This window comes from Elephas maximus, chromosome 21 (genome assembly GCF_024166365.1).
Source record: "Elephas maximus indicus isolate mEleMax1 chromosome 21, mEleMax1 primary haplotype, whole genome shotgun sequence".
Classification (NCBI taxonomy): domain Eukaryota; kingdom Metazoa; phylum Chordata; class Mammalia; order Proboscidea; family Elephantidae; genus Elephas; species Elephas maximus.
Window position 1 is genome coordinate 23,978,281 of NC_064839.1, and position 20,360 is coordinate 23,998,640.

Here is a 20,360-nt window from a genome sequence, read left to right on the forward strand (position 1 = left end):
GGGGGTGTGCAGGTGGGAGTGACTTGCTGGTTCCCACTCTGTGGGTTTCATGGCTTGGTGTCTGACCTGCAGGCAAACGGAGCTCATCTTCCTTCTCTCCCCGTCCACAGAGACAGCTGCAGAGCTACAAGGGTAAGAAGCCAGGGTCGGGGAGGGTCTGGGCCCATCCTAAGATGCAATATGATCTCAGGCAGTTGAAATGGTCAAGAGATCCAGGGATAAAGCTGGAATGTGGGGATTCTTCCTGCTGCTGTTGCCCTAAGGAATGAATTACTCCTCAGAGTTGGCAAAGGACTTCAACTTTTTCTAGTGGATCTAAAAAACAAGAGAATGCATCCCCAGAAGCTTCAGAGCAAGCCAGGCCCTTAGGGAGGGCATGAAGAAACTGTTAGATTGGCATCATTATGTGGGAAAAACTCTCTCAGCTGCAATGAGGTGGGGAGTGCAATTCTGGTACCTGCATCTTACAGTCGTTCTGAGAATTAAATGCATTAATAGGTTCAAAGTGCTTAGAACACTGCTGGCATGCAGTTGGTTTTTAAATGCTGGCTATTCCAACTGTCTAAGGATTTCTAGTGGTGCAATGGTTAAGTGGTGAGCTGATAACCAAAAGGTTGGCAGTTCAAATCCGCCAGCATCTCCAGGGGAGAAAAGACCTGGTGACTGCTCCCATAAAGATTGCAGTCTAGGAAGCCCTATGGGGCAGTTCTACTCTGTAACGTGGGGTCACTATGAGTCAGAACTGACTCAAAGGCACACAGCAAAAACAATATTTCCACTGTGCCTGGCTTCTAGGTTCTTGCCTTGGCCAGTCTTTTTGGGCAAAGAAATGGAAGCCACCTTCCCCTGAAAGAACATTCCAACTGTTCCTCCCTGGCTGAGACTCAGAGGCAAATGTTGTGTGCTCTTTCTCTGCTCTGAGCCTCAATTTCCTCACCTGTACAATGACCCGGTAGGACCAAGGTCTCTTCCACCCTGTCTAAAGCTGCAACGGTCAAGACAGCAACCACCCTCGTAGCTATTTAAATTTAAATTAATGAAAATTAAGTAAACTGAAATGTTCAGTTCATCAGTTGCATTAGCCACACTTTAAGCGCTCAAAGGCCACAGGTAGCTAGTGGTTCCCACAGTGGATGGCACAGATACAGAACATTTCCATCATCACAGAAAGTTCTGCTGACCCTGCCAATCTAGAAGTCTGTGAAACCCTAGCTCATAATGTCATGCCTTCCCTGGAGACCCCAGCCTTCCCTTGGCTTGGTGGGAGGGAGCCTGGACCCACATATGGTTTATGCTCCCTGCCTTCTGACCCACAGATGCCGTATCTACAAATGGAAACCATCACATAATAGACCACATAGACCACGGCAACTTCTTTTTGCTAAGTTTCAACTTTGTGCCTATGCTGAGCCTTGACCATACATCATCTCATTCAATCTTCAATCCTCTATCTATGCATTAGATGTTGTCGTCCCATTTTAGAAAAGAGGAAATGGAAACTCAGAGAGTGAAGTGTCTTGCCCAAAGCCACATAGATATGCATGGCAGAGCCAGCATTTGAATAAAAGTTCTGTTTGACCTCAAATCTTCTGCTCCTGTTGCTTTGCTAAAAAGCACCTTGAACACCTTCAAACAACTGTTATTGTTGCTCATTCACTGCGGGTCATGCTGTAGGGTTTTCAGCTCCTAAAAGCCAAGGGAAGAGGCTTGGTCCATCAGACCCCGGACTCCGGAGCCCACGGCAATGTTTGATTTGTTCTTGGCAGAGCCCCAGACCTACAGAGAAATGCCAGACAGAGGGAAGAAGCACAGACCAGAAACCTCAGGTATCTCAGTGGGATCCGTTGCCCTAGGGGGAGGGATATGATGCTGGGGGGAAGTGATGTTCCTTCCAGGGAAGGTATGGCAGGGGCAGGGAGATAAGGAGAAAGCACGCAGGAGGCAGAGCAAGGACATGAATAACCTATTTTGGCTTGGGTAAGAAGCATCTGTCAAAACAACAACAATAATAATAATAGCTACTATTCATTGGGCCCTTGTTATATGCTAGGCACTAAGCTAAACATTTTATATCCATTACCTCATTGTACTCCTCTGGAAAGCTCTGTGTAGTACACATTATTATTCCTATTTGATAGGGGAGGAAACTGAGGCTCAGACAGGTTAAGTGCCTTGTCCAAGATACTCAGCTGCTAAGAGATGGAGCTAAGATTAGACCCCAAGTCTGTCTATTCCTGACTCCTCCAGCTCCCACTCCCTCCACTGGCATTTGGAGCTGGAGGGGCCATGCATGGTGCAAATGGTTTCCCTGAGCCCCTCTGTCGCCAACCTCCGCCCACACTCCAGGCTCCGCAAGTGTCAGCTCCGGGTCCATGACGTGGAGACGCTCATAGCCCTGCTCCGGGATGGCCCCTGCCTGGAGGAAGTGGAGTGAGTACCATGGGCAGCCCTGGGGCAGGAGACAGGGGGGTGGGGCAGTGTGATCGGGGCCTCGCCTTTGGGGGAGAAGGGGGGGAAAGGAGTAGGAGACGAGTATGCTGCCTCACTAAGAATTGGGGGAAAATCAGATCATCATAGCAGCTTCCACTTATTGAACACTTGCCCTCTGCCGGGCACTGGGCTAGGGGTTTTTACATATACCATCTCATTTAATCCTCACAACCCCAAGTGGTAAGCGCTGTTATTATTCATGTTTCGTTGAGGAGGAAATTAAGCCACATAGAGGTGAGCTTGCTCAAGATCACACAATTAGCAAGAAGCAAGGCCAGGGTTCAAGCCCAGATTGATTCCTGGCCTCCCCCTCAGAACCACTGCTGCCTCTACCACTGAGATCTGAAAGTAGAAATCCCCTAAGCCCACCATACCTGGGTCTGTGTTCCAGCCCCCAGCCTCCCAGGGCCCCGTCATCCTCGGTCTTTCTCCCAGAGGAAAATGGAATAACCTTCTCTTTGTGGGCGGGGGAAACTCCCATGATGCCCAGCTCCCAGGCAGAGCCTGCAAGAGCAGGGCTAGGGGGACTGGTGGAGGTCCTGTCATGCCACTAGGAGCCAGTTCATCCCTAGGTGGGCTTACCTCCTAAGTAGCTCTCCAAACTATCCTCTTTTTTACATCTCCTCTTTATCCTCCATCCTAGTCTAAACCACCCTCACCTCTCACCTGGATGGCCCCATCAGCCTCCTTACTGGTCTCTCTGTTTCTACCCTGGCTCCCCCACCCAGCAAAGGGATCTTTTCAAACTGCAAATCTGATCAGGATTCACTGCTGTCTGCCCCTTCAATATCCTCCCAGTAGCTTCCCACTGCTTAGGATAAAGTCCAAATCCTAAAGACTCTATGTGGTCCCAAAGCCTATCCTAACCTCTCAGGCCCATCTGACCTGCCCTCCTGCTCAATCTTTGATCTAGTTCCTTAAATGTGCTACGCCACAGGGCCTTTGAATGTGCTGTTCCTGCTGCCAAGAGTGCCCTTCCACCACATCTCCCCTACCCTTTACCTACTGAACTCTCAGTTTTTCTAGTGAGTAGCTCAGACATCAGGGAAGGCTTCCCTGACCCCCAGACTAGGTCAGATACCCCTAGATGCATGATCACACCTTCCCTGTACTTTTCCTTCATGCCGTTTATCACGTATGTAAGTTGCAGCATAAAGGAAGGGTTGAGGGTGGGGCCTTGAACTGAGGCTGCCTGGGTTCAAATCCCAGCTCCACCCATGAGCAAGTGCCTTAACCATACTGTGCCTCAGTTTACTCATCAGTAAGATGAGCGTAGTAATAGTGCCTACTTCGTAAGGTTGCTGTTAGGATGAAATGCACTGATAATTGGGTATAGGACAGTGCCAGGCATATAGTGAGCATCTCTCAGCCTTAGTTATTATTCAGGTTCATTTATTGGAGTGATATTTTGACAAAAGTTGATGAGGGACTAGGTGAGTGCTGGGGGCCCACGAGGACTCCAGCCCCCCAGCACAGGTCATCAGACCCTCTGTCTCAGCCTCTCAGGGAACCAGCTGGAAGACGAAGGCTGTCAGCTGATGGCAGAGGCTGTACCCCAGCTGCACATCACCAGGAAGCTGGAGTAAGTTGCCCAGCCCACAGTTGTGTAACAGGGAGGACCTGTGAGAGCTCCAGCCTGTGCCTGCCACCCCGGGCTTCCATGCCCACTGTCACTAGAAAGAGTGTTGTCAAGTTCCCTAAAAACAGTAATCTTCCCAGAAGTCGTGCCGACCACCCCCATTCTCTCTTGAATTCAGCAAAGTTGGAGTGGTTCAACCCTGCCTTGTCTGCCTCTGGCAAGAGCCACTGCCTTAGTTCCAATTATAAAACCCCTTGTGCATGTCGAACAGTCAGTAGTGTTCACTGGAAATCAGTGCTTTGTGTTCCAGTTAGCTCATCCTTGCAGCCACCCTGGGATGAGGTGTGGTGTTGCACTGGGACAGTGTTGGGATATTGGGGTGCATCAGTGCTGGGGCGTTGGGTTACGATGTTGGGGTGGGAGTGGCATGTTAGTGTTGGAGTAAAGGATGAGTTGTTGGGTGGTGGAATAGAAAGAAGGGGTATTGGGCTATTGGGTTGCTGACTGGGGTGGGGTGGGGTGGGAGGGATGGTGTTTGGGTGGGGTGTGTTGAGGTCTTCAAAGCAGGCTGGGATGGGGAAGTGTTGAGATTGGATAACAGTGGTGTGGGGCCTTGGCTTTGGATTTAAATCCTGGCTCTGTTACTTAGTAGCTTTGTGACCCTGGAAAAATAACTTAACATCTCTGGGCCTCAGTTTCCTTATTTATAAAATGAGATTAAATGAGACCATATATGTACCAAGCCCTTAGCACAGGCCCTGGTACAACCAGTGCTCAGGAAATGAGCTTATTTTACAGGTGAGGAAATCGAGGCCAGAGAGGTGAAATCAGTGAGTGGGTTCTTCCCACTCAAGCCACAGAACTTCATTCTCTGTGAGTGGGGCGGGGGGTCCTGCCTCTCTTGGCTGGACCAGAATTCTTTGAGAATCCCTGGTTAGGGACCTGGGGCATCCCCGGTGTGACAGCCAGCAAACCACAGAGCCACAGGAGGGGGCTGGAGCTGCCTGGGGCTGGGGACCTGAGCCACTTGCCAATGGCTGTCTCCTTTATCCACTCCACAGCCTCAGTGACAACGGGCTGTCTGCATTGGTGGTGCACTGTGTGCTGAGCGCGCTGAGCACCTGCCGGACCCTGGCAGAACTGCACATCAGGTGGGAGCACCCAGTGGGCTCAACTAGTAAAGGGTTTTGTAATCATGGCACTATTGACATTAAAACCAGTTACCATCAAGTTGACTCGTGGCGACCCCATGTGTGTCAGAGTAGAACTCTGCTCCACGGGGTTTTCAATGGCTGATTTTTCTGAAGTAGATCGCCAGGCCTTTCTTCTGAGGCACCTCCGGGTGGACTCGAACTTCCAGTCCTTCAGGTAGCAGCTGAGTGTGTTAACTGTTTGCGTCATGCAGGAATTCTATGTGAATTATACCTCAGTAAAACAAAAGACAAGGAAAAACTGAGGGTGTTCCAGGCTCTTTAATCTGTTGTTGTGTGCTGTTGAGTCGATTCCAACTCGTAGCGACACTGTATGATAGAGTAGAACTGCCGCCATAGGGCTTCCTAGGTTTTAATATTTGCTGGAGCAGATTACCAAGTCTTTCCTACCGCAGAGCCGCTGGTAGGTTCAAACCACTGACCTTTCGGTTAGCAGCCAAGTGTTTAAACATTGCGCCACCAGGGCTTCTTAAAGGAGACTATACAGACCCCCCCAAAAAACCTCAAAAGACTTGAAGCACTCACTCAAAATGTTAAGAGTGATAATCAATATTGTCCCGAATGACTTTTCTTTATTTTCCTTTTCCTTTATTGTATTTTCTAAGTTTTACACAAAGACTAAGTATGATTTTTAAAAAGAGAAAAAAGCTAAGTTTAAAAAGTTAAAAATGAGTTCCATTTACAAAAACGAGATGAAGGATGCCTGGGTTATAAACGACAGCCCCGTTGAGACCCTCAGTGCCTGTCTCCAACACTGGCAGTGCGATGTCTGTCCCTCGGCTGGGGTGCATTAGGGCTGAGAGTTCCTTGAGTTTAAGAGGAGCCCTGACTGGCAGAGGGAGGAGGGTTTCAGTCTGGGGCCCAAACCAGAAAACAGCTTGCAGAATTTAACTTTGTTTTCATGAAGCACTTTTCAGGAAATGAGAACAGAATACGCAATAGGTAAGTTTGTGAAATCTCTGTGGTAGAAAGATTTCAGCTCAGGGAAAGTCAGGCGAAGCCTCTGCAGTTGGAGGCAGAGGTGAATATGACACAGAGCAACAGGGGCAAATAAGTTTCTCGCCTCCTCACTCCTCTCTTCTCTCTGCAGCCTGCTGCAAGAAACTGTGGTCCTCATATTTGCCCAAGAGCCGGAGGAGGAGAAGGGAACCCAGAAGAGGTAGGACTTCAATGTCCTGGCCCCAGCCTCAGTCAGCGCCATCTCCTTCCTGACCTCCACAGGTGGAGAGTGCTGTCAGACACCAGGGAGACCTTGACAAATGCACGAAGTAGCAAGAAGCAAGCAGGCTTTGCAGGGGGGATACAGCCTTAAAGAGACAGAGTCAAAGGACCGACTGCCTCCTATGTCTAAGAGTCCTGTGAGCAGGACGGGGGCCACTTCTGGAGCAGGGGTGAGGTAGCCGGAGAGTGATGCTAGGAGGCTAAAACCCTTCTGCCTCCTCCAGGGTGCCTTCCTGGCCTGCCCCAGCCTAGGTCATGGGCTCTTTGCTCCTTGGTGTCTACCCACAATTTCTTCTGTCGGGTCTGAACTATTGATGGCTTGATTGCCGTCTCTGAAGGCATCGGTGATGATGATCATGAGACTAATAACAACAATGACAAAAACAGTTACCATTGAGTCAATTGTGACTCATGGTGACCCTCATGTGTGTCAGAGAAGAATTGCAATCTACAGGGTTTTAAATGGCTGATATTTCAGAAGTAGATTACCAAGACTTTCTTCCAAGGTGTCTGTGGGTGGATAGAACTGCCAAACTTTCAGTTATAGCCAAGCACGTTAACCTTTGCACCACCTAAGGACTCCAATAATAATAACAGCCAGCTTTCACTGAGCACTTCCTATGCACCAAGCACCAACCTAAGGCATCTCACTTACATCATCACAGTGAGAGGTTAAGTGACTTGTCCAAGACCAAACAGCCACAGAACAGAGAAGCCAAATTAGACCCAAGGTCTGCCTCACTCCAGGCCGCGAGTGGAGACGGAAGGGTGGAAGGTGAGGCTGAGGAAGGACTTTGGAGACAGTAGATGAGGCATTGGCTCAGCCTGGCTTTGGTGCATGTCCCTCCAGGGCTGCATTTCTGGACAACCTCATGCCCCAGATGCCGTCTGAGCTGCCCCCGAGCTCCAGGAGGATCAGGTACAGTGACCACCTCCCGGCTCTGTATGTGGTTCCAGGCTTCCCCTCTCCTCGACTCAAAGCCCCAGTACGCCCCAGAGGGGACCATGGCCTGCTGTGTCCAGGAGTTGTGGCCTGACTTCCCTGCCCCTTTTCCCTGCCCAGGCCACCCCGGCAGGGCTCACGAGGCCGGCCTCTCAGTCACCACACCTTCCCCAACCCAGAGGCCCACCGCCCTTAGCTCCCCTGACCACCAGCAGCTAGGGGTGGTGGGAACTCTGGAGGGAGAGAAAGAAAGAGTTTGGCCCTTCTTTCCTGGTCCTGGTCCCGTGCCTGGGGCTTCAGCTCAGCCCTTGAAGGACTCCTTTCTCATGTTCTGCCTGAATACACTTCTCTCTCTGATTGTCTGTCTTGCTCTTTGTCTCTCTCATATTTTCTGTTTCTCTCTGTCTCTGCGCTCTCTGGCCCTCCTTAGTCTTGTCTGTCTGTCCTCCTCTGGCTGTCTCTCTCTCTTTTCCTCCCTCCCTCCCTCTGTCTCTGAGTCTCTCTGGTTCTCCTCTGCCTGTGTGTGCCATCTTTTGTGTTTGGTATGTGTTGGTCCCTCTCTGTAGGTCTGTCTGGGGGCCCAATGAGTCCCAGTTCCTCTTCTCCTCACTCCTCACTCTCTGATGTGTGTCTGGGGTGGCGGGGCTGCTCTTGCCTCCTCGCTGGGGTCAGGCACTGCAGGGCTGTGGCTTTGCCTCTCTGCAGGCTGACTCACTGTGGCTTCCAAGCCAAACACCTAGAGCAGCTCTGCAAGGCACTGGGAGGAACCTACTACCTCAGTCACCTCGAGTAAGTGGCTGCCCCTCGGAAGGTGGGTGGGTGGGGCAGAGCGGAGCAGAGTTAGCTGGTGTTAGCAGGTTAGGGCTTTTTTTTTTTTAAGATTTACTGCTAGAGTCAGAAACACCTTAGAAAATTTGGTGAAGTTGTGACTCTTCCCTCCGAGTACAGGTCCCCCTCATTTGATACCTCCTGAGGCCAAACCCTGACCCTCCCAGGGGCCCACAAACTTCACTATAGGAACCCTGGGGGAGAGCTCGCTGACCCTTTGTGAAATCTGGCCTGGTAGCCCTGGGCTGTGTTTCACAGTTTTAGGAGATGTTGAGGGAGAGGTATGTTACCACCTATCACCCCCTAATATTTTCTCCCCATTTCCCCTCCCAGCTTATCAGGCAATGCTCTTGGGGACGAAGGTGCTGCCCTATTGGCTCAGCTGCTCCCAGGCCTGGGCACTCTGCAGTCCTTGAAGTGAGTAGCTGGGCTTGAAAATCTTCTGAGCTTTGTCCCATTGACACGGAGGATGTGTGTGTTGGGGAGGGGTCTGGGTTACTATACAGACTAAATCAGAAAATGCATGTCAATTGCCTGATTCAGTGCCCCATACGAGGTAAGGGAAAGATGCTGTTAGGTGCTATCGAGTCACTTCCGATTCACAGTGACCCTGTGTTTAACAGAATAAAACACTGCCCGGTCCTGCGCCATCCTCACAATCGTTGCTATGCTTGAGCCCATTGTTGCAGCCACAGTGTCAACCCATCTCGTGGCGAGCCTTCCTATTTTTTGATGAAACAGTAGCTAATACTATTAAAAAAAAAAAAAAAAAACTATGGCTGCGGTTAATATAGAGCCTGGCCTCCGTGACTCAGTAAAGCAGCTCCTGAGTGAAAGTTTCATTTCCTGACGCCTGTCTCTCTATCTCTGCATTGGGCAGGTGGCCGTGGGTGGGAAGTATTACATGACTAACTTGGAGGGACGGGGGAATGATCAAAACAGGTGCCTAGGGCAGCCAGAGGGCCCTGAGTCCCGGGCAGAGAGTGGAGAGATGTCCAGGTATGGAAGGGAGGCCCTGGGAGGAGGCCAGGAACCCCAAACTTTGCCTGCAGCCGACCAGGCTAAGGCCCCTGGTGTTCTTGGCTCCCACATACCCTCTTCCCCCTGAACTCTTCTGAGTCAGACAGAGGAGCCCTGATGAGACTGCGGAGCTCCAGGCTGGGCTTTGCTATCTACTTGCTGTGTGACCTTGGGTAGATGACCACACTTCTCTGAGCCCTTTGCTCCCAGTCAGAAAACACATAAACTGCAGAGGGTGTGGCCACGGCTTTTTGCTGGGGGCTCTTCTTGCTCAGTCTTTCCTTGGAGGGTGGGAAGAAAAGGAAGTTGCCTCTGTCCCTGTTCAGGGCCTGCACCTGGGTAGGGAGGAAAGCCCCGTGGTTGCAGGCAAATTTTATGCAAATTGAAGGCTTTCAAGCAAATCCCTGTGTGGACCTCTTAATAACCGTGGTGGCCTGGTAAGACCCCTGGGCCAAGCCTGGTACAGGAACGGAAAACTCGAATGCCTAAAGGGCGGGCAGGCAGGTGAGAGAGCACAGTGGGCCTGGTTGCAGGGCAGCAGGGAACAGTGGGGACTGGGGCAAATTATAGTGTTCACCCTGTCTAAGGTCAGCCCTGTGTGGCCAGATCTGATTTTTCAAGACAAGCTGGAAATCTGAATTTTTGTGTAATATCTCCCAATATTTTAATGTTCACAACAGATTCAAAATTATTACTAAACATTTTGCAGGCTCGACTATATTAGAAGTGAGGGCCAGATACAGGCCCCATGCTGTGAGTTTGAGATCTTTGCTCTGGTTCTTTGTTCAGAAGCTCCATCCACCATCCCTCCCCATGGTGTCCCTTCTTCTTTACTGGGAAACAGACCAATTTACAGATCAGAGGGAGAGGTGCCCAAATATCTTGGATTGTTGAGTCTAGTGGGCTTACTCATTGCCATCAGTCGACAGAGTAGAACTGCCTCATAGGGTTTCCAAGAAGCAGCTGGTGGATTTGAACTGCTGACCTTTTGGTTGGCAGCCAAGCTCTTTAACCCCTTCGCCACCAGGGCTCCCTAGTAGGCTTACAATGGCCCATCCTCAGGACTGGTTTCATGGGCATGCGACTACTGTAGTCACACAGGCCCTAGGCTCAAAAGGGCCTCCTGTTTGGGGTTTAATGTTTAGTAGTTCTGAAATTATTAATGATTTAACCTTTGACCTTGTGTTTTGTAAGTGAAGGCCACTAGGACAACAGAGTATATGCCAGGGGCTTAGAGCTTGGGCTCATGAACAGTTCCCTTTTCCACTGCCTTCCCAGGACAAGTTCCCCTCTGCCCTCTCCCTGCCTCCACCCAGCAATGGCTACCGCCCTCTACCCCTAGCAGAGTCCTGGGCACATTTGAGGGAAGGAAGAGGGTTGAATGCTTGTGCCCTGAGCAATGAGTGTTAGAATGGGGCCCCGGGCATCTGTGAGGATCTGCATTTACCCTGAGAATAAGCTCATACCCGAGGGCAAATAAAAAAACACCGTATGACAACGGAGCTGGAGAAAAATGTAGAACAAAATTCTAACTCACAAATAAATAAATAAAAAGACCAGACTTACTGGTCTGACAAAGACTGGAGAAACTCCAAGCATATAGTCCCCGGGCTCCCTTTTAACTCAGTATTGAAGTCACTCCTGAGGTTCACCCTTCAGCCAAGATTAGACAGGCCCATAAAACAAAACAAGACTAAATGGACACACCAGCCCAGGGGCAAGGACGAGAAGGCAGGAGGGGACAAGAAAGCTGCTAACAGGAAACTCAAGGCCAAGAAGGGGAGAGTGTTGACATGTTGTGGGGGTGGCAACCAATGTCACAAAACAGTCTGTGTATTAATTGTTTAATGAGAAACTCATTTGCTCTATGAACCTTCATCTAAAATACAATTAAAAAAAGAAAGAAAGAAAACACCATGACAGGTTGAGAGAGAGACCAGAGGAAAGGAAAAAAATTCCTACTTTTTGAACAAGAGGTTCCACATTTTCATTTTTCACTGGGCCTTGCCCCTCCTTTGACAGGTGGGGAAACTGAGGCACAACTCTGTACAGAAGCACTCTCCAGATTCATCAGACCCAGGGCACTACTGAGTTCTAGTCTCAGCTCTGTTACCAACATATCTTGTAATGTTCAGCAAGACTATGCCTCTCTCTGGGCCTCAGTTTCCCCACCTGTACAATGAGGAGCCAGAAGAGGTGCTCTCTGACCACCTGGACTTTAGTGAGTTTCCTCGCCTGGAATGTGGACAGCCTCCCCTGCCCTGTGCTCTCACCACAAAGAGGACGCTTTTGAGTCCTCAGTGACCTCCCTCAATGTCGCTTCCTGTGATTCTGCAGCCTCAGTGAGAATGGCTTATCCCTGGATGCTGTGTTCAGTTTGGTCCAACCCTTCTCTACTCTGGAGTGGATTCTCCATTTGGACATCAGGTGAGCTTGCTTCTCAGCCTCTGACCCCAGCCTCACCTGCTAGCACCACAGGCTATCAGCCCCCATGCAGGCCCCTGTGTCATGTTCGCCATATGTTATCGAGATCCCCACGCAATACTGGGTCCAGTGAGCATGCAACGGGTATCTGTCGGATGGATGGATGGGTGAATGGATGGATAAATGGATGGTCAGATGGATGGATGGACGGACGGACGGATGGGTGGACGGATGGATGGATGGGTGGGTGGATGGGTAGAATAGTAGGTGGATGGGTGGAGGCTGGATGAGTGGATGAATATGGCCCAGGCACACCCATTTCTCCAAAGTCACTGTGGGACACGGCTCATCAACTCTCCCTTGCCCTTTGGATTGTCCTTGAAGACTTCTAAGAAATTCAGAGCTCCCTAGCCAAGGTGAAGTATGGTCCATTACCCTTTAAGAGTAAAGAATATTCTTAAATTGACACCTGTACTCTTCAGGAGGAAATAAAAAGCATGAAGCTATAAAGAATATTAACTTCACACCTTCATTCTTTAGGAAGAAATAAAAAGCATGAGGCTATATTATTTATTTTTTTTAAAGAAAGTCGGTATGCTAGGTAAATAGGTTCTATTCATTATATATAATAACCATCATTTATAAGGAATTTACTTCTGGTGTGTGTCTGCCATTTTCTCGTTCATCCACCACAACAACTGTATGTCATGAGATCTTTTGAATACCCCGTTTTATAGATGGAGCCCTGATGGAGAAGTGGTTAAGTGCTATGGCTGCTAACCAAAAAGGTTGGCAGTTGGAATCCACCAGCCACTCCTAAGAAACTCTATGGGGCAGTTCTACTCTGTCCTCTAGGGTTGCTATGAGTCAGAATCAACTCGACAGCAAAGATTATTTTATAGATAATAAAAATGAGACATAAAGTCTGTGGTGCCCATGGAAGGCGTCTGTGGTGCACCGTTCAGAAAAAAAAAAAAAGAAAGAAATTCGGAGCTCCCTGTATTGTATGAATCTTTTACAATAAAAGTGTATTAATAAGAAAAAAGAGAAAGGGAACTCCCTGGTTGCTATTGGGTGCTTAGGGATCCACCTTAATTGTGGGGTCACTAGAGGTGATAAGAATATAGAAGAAAAGGTACCACTCAGCCAGGCAGCCCAGTCCCCCCAGTGTCTACCAGCCATGGTTTCAGGTGAGGTCTGCCCATTCCTCCCCAGCCCCTTCCCTGAGGATCCCAAGACTTCAAGGGGGCATAGCAGACTGACCAGCTTTGGGCAGGCCCCTGAACCTCTCCATGCCTCACCTTCTTCATCTGTAAAATGGAGATAAGAATACTCCCCTATCTCACAGTTTTATTGTGAGAATCAAATGAGATAATGTTGGGAGTGTGTATTGTGTGTGCCTTGATCTTTGTAGTTGCTGTTTAATATATTTCCGGTCATATTTGCTGAGAAAGTGGACCGCCTCCAGGCCCTCCTTGAATGGACCAGGCTGGTCTTTTGTCATGGCCTGGGAAGCGAGCCCTTTGCCCTTTCTCAGACTGCTGCCTCCTCTCTGCTTCCAGCTTAGAGAGCCAGTGCTTCCTCCTGAGAGGTGACAGAAGACGCAGGTGAGGAGGGAGTGCTCCGGAGAGGGCGGGTTCCCTTCTCCCTCTAACCCCCTATTTCTCTACCAGCGTCCCCCATCCCCAGGCCCATGCTGACCACCGTTAGCCCTAGAGTTAGCCCAGGTCTGGCACACTAGAATTAATCACCCCTTCCCCCACCCCCACCCCCTGCATGTAAATTTCCAGTAATCACCTGTCTTCTCTCTTCTTGGAAGAAGGCAATGCAGCTGGAAGGGAGGGAGGGAGAGGATGACAGCAACTGGAGCTAAACAGGCACTAGCAGATTACAGCTGTGCGGGAGGGCAGAGGGGAGTAGTTGTGTTTCTGCCTCTCGGGGACTTTTGCAGGCTCATGAGTCACTGCCTTTTCACGCTCTGAGTACCACATTTCAGAAGCCAAGAACCGTTGGTGCTCTGAAAACATTTTCCACATCTTTGCAACAAACAATGAACAATAGTTTTAGTTCTTCAGGCATGCTCCTGGCTACCCCCTAGTGGACCTGGACATCCTGGTCTCACTTGCCTGTGTTGGTGACCACAAAGGGTAGCCTAATGCCAGGCCAGCTGGGCAGACTGGATTCATAGCCAGAGTGTCAGACAGCCACACCAGGTGGGCTGTCTGAAGCCAGGGGTTGCCTGAGGCTTCCTGGGCTGGGATCTCTGTTTCTGGGAACCCTCTAGGCTCTTGAAACCAAAGGAATCAAATTCCAGGGAGGTAGGAGTCATTGAATGCTGGGTCGGTGTTTAGAGAGGAGGATCTCTGTCCTGACCCTCCACCTCCCCATACATCTGGTCAGGTGCTGCCCCACCTGGCCAGGTGTGAGCTGCTGCCTTCCCCTCTGTGAGCCCCAACGTCCCTTCTGTACAATGAGAAGTTACACTAAGATCTGCTGACTTGATTGTCCCTGGGACTGCCTCCAGTCCTAACTAGGCTTGGCGCCTAGGGTTCCTGTGTGGATGATTGGAACAGTCCTTTCAAAATGGTTTCTCCATTCCAAGGGATGCATTGGCTGGTGGATCATTGCCAGAGTGCCCCGCTGGAGCCCAGTTCTTGGGGTTCCGTCAGTGCTGTGTCCCCAGGAGCTTTCGGTACAGTGTTGGTCACTTCTTCTTTGGGGGGTAACGAGCATGGGGGTGAGGGCTCAGGGATCAGCTCCCTCTTTAGATCTGTGCCCTCCTGGAGTGAGGAGAGCCTGGAGGCTGAGGCCCAGGGTTTGAGAAAATGGAAAGCTTGAGAGAAGCAGAAATGAAAAAGGGATGACTTAGGGGGTACTTATGGCCCTTTGGGGCAGCTTAGCTGGCCCAGACCCCAGCATTAGGGAGAAGATTCCACATTTCTCTGAAGAAAACAGGACAGCCCAGCCGCTCCCTGCTTGGAGTTGCCTTCTGCCTTTGGGGATACTCATTTTCCATAGGAAGGAGGCCGGTCTCCCTCCCCAAATACACTGCCTCCCCAAATTCTGCAGAAAGAAGGAAAGCTGCCTTTGCTTGAGGCCTGACCTGAGACTTAGGAGACTTCCCACCTCTACCACTAGGGGCTGTGAGACCCTAGCTGGGGTCTCATCTTTCTGGGCCTCAGTCTTCTCACCTAAGAGGAGAGATACCCAAGCCAAGGCCCAAATAGGGTTTTCTAGAAGAGGAGGAGAGGGAAGTGTCCCAGGCAGGAAGAACTGGGGAGTGGAAGCATTCAGTGTGGTTGGAGCCTAGAAGGGGAGGGTGGGGCAGAGTGGACCATGGAAAGACATTTTAGCTTTTAGTTAAGGGTAATGGGGAGCCACAGAGACCAGGAGTGAGGCCTGGTCAGATTTGCACAGTTAAAAGGTGAGACAGGGAAGAGTAGAGATGGATTGTAGGGGGCAAGAGTGCAAGCCCAGGGGGTATTCAAGTGGTCCACGTGAGTCATCTATGGCCTGGACTCAGGCAGGGGCCATGGGGAGGACTTGGTGAGTGACTGGACAAAGACAGCTGGACACTCGGGGGCCTTGATTGTCACTGTCAGAGTGGTGGGGATGGTAGAGACAAGGGAGAGGAGGCGAGTACCCTGCTGGGGAGGACCTTCAGCCTGAAGGTCAGGGAGGAGGGCTGGTGGGAGAAGGAGAGAGCCCCTGGGGGCCTGGACAGAGTCCAGGGCCCTCTCTGATCCCCTGTCCTGCCCACTGCCCCTTTTCAGCCTCAGGGAGTGTCAGCTGGAGCCTTCATGCCTCAGCCGCCTCTGTGAGGCCCTGGAGAAGTGCCCAGGACCTCTGGAAGTCGAGTAAGTAGAAAACACAGCACTAGAGGAAAGAATGGGGACATCTGCCCAGTGACCTGGGAAGGGGTTTCCTGGTTAGAGGCCAGGTGAGCCTTTCCCCATCCCTGCCCTCCAGACTCCACTGGCCCTTCCCCACGGGAGTTCCCTGATCTAGGAGTAGAAGGAAGGTTGCCTCCCAGTAGCCCCTAGCCCCAGGTATGCAGTGCTGCATGGGGGCTTCCCCCTCTCTGGGTCTTCACCTTCCCCATGCACTCGACTCAAGGCACCAGGGAGCCCAGCCTGCTCCCATGCCTAGAGCCCCACCCAGGCACCCACCTGAGTCTGCCTGCATGTCTGGAGCTTACCACCTTTGAGGGCTCCTCCCCTGTAAAAAAAACGGCACAGTGGCGGCTTCTGACCTCTATTCAGCCCAAGGCTGATTCCCACGAGGCAGAGGTCAGACATGCCTCCTCTCTCTGCCCTCTTTACCAATTCTGACACCAACCATCCCTCCAATGGTACCCTCTACTTCTCTACTGGGTTCCATAATTCATTGCAAAGGCCACACAGAACTCACAGACAACACTCAGATTATGGGGTTTATTAGGGAAGTAAGAGGTTACAATTCAGGCTCGGGAACACTCAGGATACAGTCTTCCATCAGGACAGCGTCTTCCCAGCTGTGCCACAGGCACGCCTCTCTCTGACCCCTCAGTCTCTGCCCTGCTCAGGCAAGTGTTATAGGGCTCTTTTAGCTCTGCAGATAAATGCCCAGAGGCACCCCGCTCCACCAGTAAGTGTCCAGGGGCACTTGGCTTTCTTGCTTCTTTTTTCTGCCACCTCTTCTCTGGCTGTCCTTCCTTGGTGGTGGTAGGATCCTCTTCTACTCTGGAATTGAATCTCTTTAAGGCAAAACCGACCAATCCCCTTGGTGGGCTACAATTGCCTTCTTTGCACAGTCCCACCCAATAGCCTGGGCAGGAGCCACAAGACCATGGTGAGAAAGGCCACACAAAAGCGATCCATTGCACAGTATCCCTCCTCACCTGCCCCCCAGCTAACTTACCCCTGGTACCACTTCACCCACTCCAGAACACCTGGGTCTATGGCCAGAGAATGGACTTGGAATCTGGCGGAGTGACCTTGAGCCAGTAGCTTTAACTCCCTGGGCCTCAGCTTCCCCATCTGCAAATGGACGGATGGCCTTTCCTTTTTTTTTTTTTTTTTTGGTCACTGTTGTGATTTTATTACAATTGCCTTAGAATGAAGAAACCCGAGACAAAAACTGCCTCACCTAAACAACCCCTTCTTTTCATCAAATCGATACTGTAATTTATCTACTTGAACGTCTACTCCTGGTCTCCTTGCATGCTTAGTTTTTACCTGTTTGCAGCCATAGACCAGGTGTCTTCCACAGTGGCCCCTTACATCATGTCTCACGGGTTCCATTTTGCTACAGCCTTTGCATTCTTGCTTTCTGGCTCCCGTCTCCAATGCCCTTCCAGCCCTTCCAATAAAGTAATCCTTGTTGACCCCTGGGTGTGGGTCCTTCTCTGCCTTTCTCCCTGTTCAAACACTCCTAGGCCTGGAGAGAGGCGTTTTTGCCATTGTTTTACAGACGTGGGATCTCACCATGTAATTTCTCGGCAAGCAGCATTTGCATCATAACAGTACAAGCATGGCTTTCCCTGAATATCAAGACATGTGGAGCCAATTAGTTTTCCTTAGGGTGGTAAAATACATAACACAAAATTTACCGTTGCAACAGTTTCTGAGTGTGTGCTCAGTGGCGTTAAGTACATTCGTGAAGTTGCGTAACCATCACTACTATCTATTTCCCCAAGTGATTTTTTAATAAATTATTTTAGAATAATTGAGACTTGATCTGAAGCCCCTTTGGCCCTGTGGAAGGACTGTGTCAATCTAGGGGACTCAGAGACTACGGGTGTCCCAGCTTCCAGATACAGCAGAGACCAAAGGGTGGGTGTCCACAGTTTCTCCTAAGTGTCCTGGTTCTGGAGAAGTAATTGTGGTGGGTCTGGTTTTGATGGGCAATCAGAAGTGTCAGCAACCCCACACGTCCCCTTTGCTGACCTGTCGTATGCCTGAATTTCCACTCTCATACTCCCACTCTGGGTGAAGGCAGCATTCTTTTTTAAAAAAAGCTTCATCATAGCCCTCAAAATAATGATCCTGCTCACCAGTGTGGTTTGGGACAGAATCTATTAAATCCGCTTGGAAATTCACAATGCACAGCAGTCTATTAAAGGCTCTGAGAAGTCCCGCAGCAAAGAAAACGATTGCATTTGGTTTAACTCATAAGTTTCCAAACTTATATGGCCTTTGTCTTCCCTCACTCCACAACGGTATCTCAAGGACCCAGTATTTGGAGGAATGTGTGGGGCAACACCGACTTAGAGCCCATCTCCAGAAGGGCCTGGGTGTGAAGTCCTGCTCCCAGCTTTCCCCCGCCCACCCCTCACTTGGATACTTTTATCCACAGGTTGTCCTGCGAGGTCCTGAGCGACCAGAGCTTAGAGACCCTGCTGCACTGCTTACCGTGGCTCCCCCAGCTGAGCCTGCTGCAGTAAGACTTCGTCTTGCCTGGTTCAGTGCAAGGCCATCCCTCCCCTCCCCCCCTCCCCGGCAGCCCCCGCTTCCCTGGGGCAGTTTCATCATATTATCTGGCACAGCTGGAGGTTCGGAGGTTCAAGTTGGCTTCCGGCTCTACTCTCATGCTTCATCAACCTTGGAGGGAGTTATTTGACCCTTCTGAGCCTCAGTCTCCTCATCTGACAAATGGGGTTAATATGCCCCAGCCCCTCCGTGCTGCCTTCCTAGGGTTGAGACTCAAACAAGACAATGGCTCTGAAAACACCTTGAGGAAGTCAGGCCTGTGACAGGTGGGGTGTCATACTTCTGCCTGTGGAAGGAGCTTTACCGGTATAGCTTGTGTGCGTGTCACACAAGGCTTTTTAAAGGTCACCATCTAACTCTGTAAACGGAGAATTTAAGCAGCGAACTCAAAAGTACTTAAAACTCTATTTTCTAATTTCAGCTCAGACTGGTTAGAATTTAAAAAGGATTTATTTAAATATTCCTCTAGGAGAGGGGAAAGCAGCTGCAGCTGAGATGGAAAAATACAGCAGGAAATTAAGTCATGCCATCGATAGCAGCAACATCAGTGCTAATGCTGAGGACTTCTGGGACGCCTAGGACAGCTCCAGGGTCTCGCTTATCCCCGGGGCCTAAAATTTTTTTTTTTTCTATGGGGTGGGGGGTGAGAGGCAAGAGACGGGAGATAGTCCTGATGTGAGCAGGCTCAGCACAGCTCATGCCAACTCATGTGCCCCCTATAGCCCCACCTTGCCAGGAGGGGGAGGGTCAGGAAGGACTCCTTTGGATACAAAAGGTGATGGTGGGCTAAAATGAACAAGTAGGAAACGTCAGACCAGAGAGGAACTTCTCTATGTCTAAGTCACATAGCATCAGCCCTCAACTCCTTATCTGTCTTGGAACCAGGTGGCCAGGCTGACCCTCATCAGGGCTTAAACTTTGGCTTACTCAACCCGTATTTCTTGCATACCTACTATGTGCCAGGCACTATTTGGAATGCTGGAGACATGCAGAGAAAAAAGAAAACTGACTAGGTCCTTGTCTTCTTGGAGCTTACCTTGTAGGAGGGGGAGCTGGACAATAAGCAAGGTCAAATCCAATAAGATGAATTCAAACTGTGATAAGATATTTTTCAAGGCAATGTGGTTGTGAGTGCCTTGGGAGGTGACTTAGACGATGGCAGGGGCGGTCAGGGAATGCCTCTGAGGAGAGACACCTGAAGGAGCAGGAGGAGCCAGCCCTTTGTGATAAGCAGGGAATGGCATTCCAGGCAGAGGGAACAGCATGGGTGAGGCCCTGAGGCTCAGCTTGGTGAACTCAAGGAACAGCCAGGAGGCTAATGCAATGAGAGCACAGTGGCTGGCAGTCCCAGGAGAGGAGGTGGAAAGGTGGGCAGGGGCAGGTCACCCAGGGCCTGGTAACCATGGAGGAGTTTGGGTTTTCATCCAAGGGAACTTGAAAGGCAGGGGAATGGTTTGTGTTTTCAAAAGCTCAGCCTGGCTGCGGGGTGAAGGGATTGAGGAGCAAGACTGGCAGTGAGAGTGGAGAGGAGGCTGTTTGCAGCCAGGGTGGGAGATGATGATGACTGGGAATCCTGTGTGTGGTGTGTGTGTGCGTGTGGTGTGTGTATGTGTGTGTGTGGTATGTGTGTCTGTAGAGCGTGTGATGTGTGTGTGTGTGGTGTGTATGCGTGTGTGTGGTGTGTGTGTCTGTAGTGTGTGTGATGTGTGTTGTGTGTATGTGTGTGTGGTATGTGTGTCTGTAGTGTGTGATGTGTGTGGTATGTGTGTCTGTAATGTGTGTGATGTGTGTGTGGTGTGTGTATGTGTGTGTGGTATGTGTGTCTGTGATGTGTGTGTGGTGTGTGTATGTGTATGTGTGGTGTGTGTGTGAATGTGTGTGTGGTGTGTCTATATGTGTGTGTGGTATGTGTGTCTGTAGTGTGTGTGGTGTGTGTATGTGTGTGTGTGGTATGTGTGTGCGGTGTGTGTATGTGTGTGTGTGGTGTGTGTGTGTGTGTGTGGTGTGTGTGCATGCATGTGTGTGGTGCATGTGTGTGTGTGGTGTGTGTCCATGTGTGTATGTGTGTGTGGCGGTGCAAGGGAAGTAGGTGGATTCGGGTGGATCTTGGCAGTGGAGCTGATGGGGGGTTATGGGGTAAGAGAAAGGGAGGCATCAGGGATGCTCTGAGGGGA

At 50.4% G+C, this 20,360-nt stretch overlaps 1 protein-coding gene across 6 annotated transcripts in view; it reads left to right on the forward strand.

Annotated features, from left to right (window-relative positions):
* The window catches only part of NLRC5 (NLR family CARD domain containing 5), a 92,177-nt gene that overhangs the window by 41,659 nt on the left and 30,158 nt on the right, over window positions 1-20,360 (forward strand). For all 6 annotated transcript variants that reach the window (XM_049864611.1, XM_049864610.1, XM_049864609.1 and 3 more), the window contains 14 exons: window positions 73-132; window positions 1,767-1,826; window positions 2,347-2,430; window positions 3,989-4,072; window positions 5,131-5,220; window positions 6,371-6,439; window positions 7,352-7,420; window positions 8,150-8,233; window positions 8,606-8,689; window positions 11,630-11,719; window positions 13,279-13,323; window positions 14,319-14,408; window positions 15,490-15,573; window positions 18,053-18,136. In XM_049864611.1, the coding sequence (XP_049720568.1) occupies window positions 73-132; window positions 1,767-1,826; window positions 2,347-2,430; window positions 3,989-4,072; window positions 5,131-5,220; window positions 6,371-6,439; window positions 7,352-7,420; window positions 8,150-8,233; window positions 8,606-8,689; window positions 11,630-11,719; window positions 13,279-13,323; window positions 14,319-14,408; window positions 15,490-15,573; window positions 18,053-18,136 (1,077 nt within the window). The remainder of the gene's footprint in view (window positions 1-72; window positions 133-1,766; window positions 1,827-2,346; window positions 2,431-3,988; window positions 4,073-5,130; window positions 5,221-6,370; window positions 6,440-7,351; window positions 7,421-8,149; window positions 8,234-8,605; window positions 8,690-11,629; window positions 11,720-13,278; window positions 13,324-14,318; window positions 14,409-15,489; window positions 15,574-18,052; window positions 18,137-20,360) is intronic.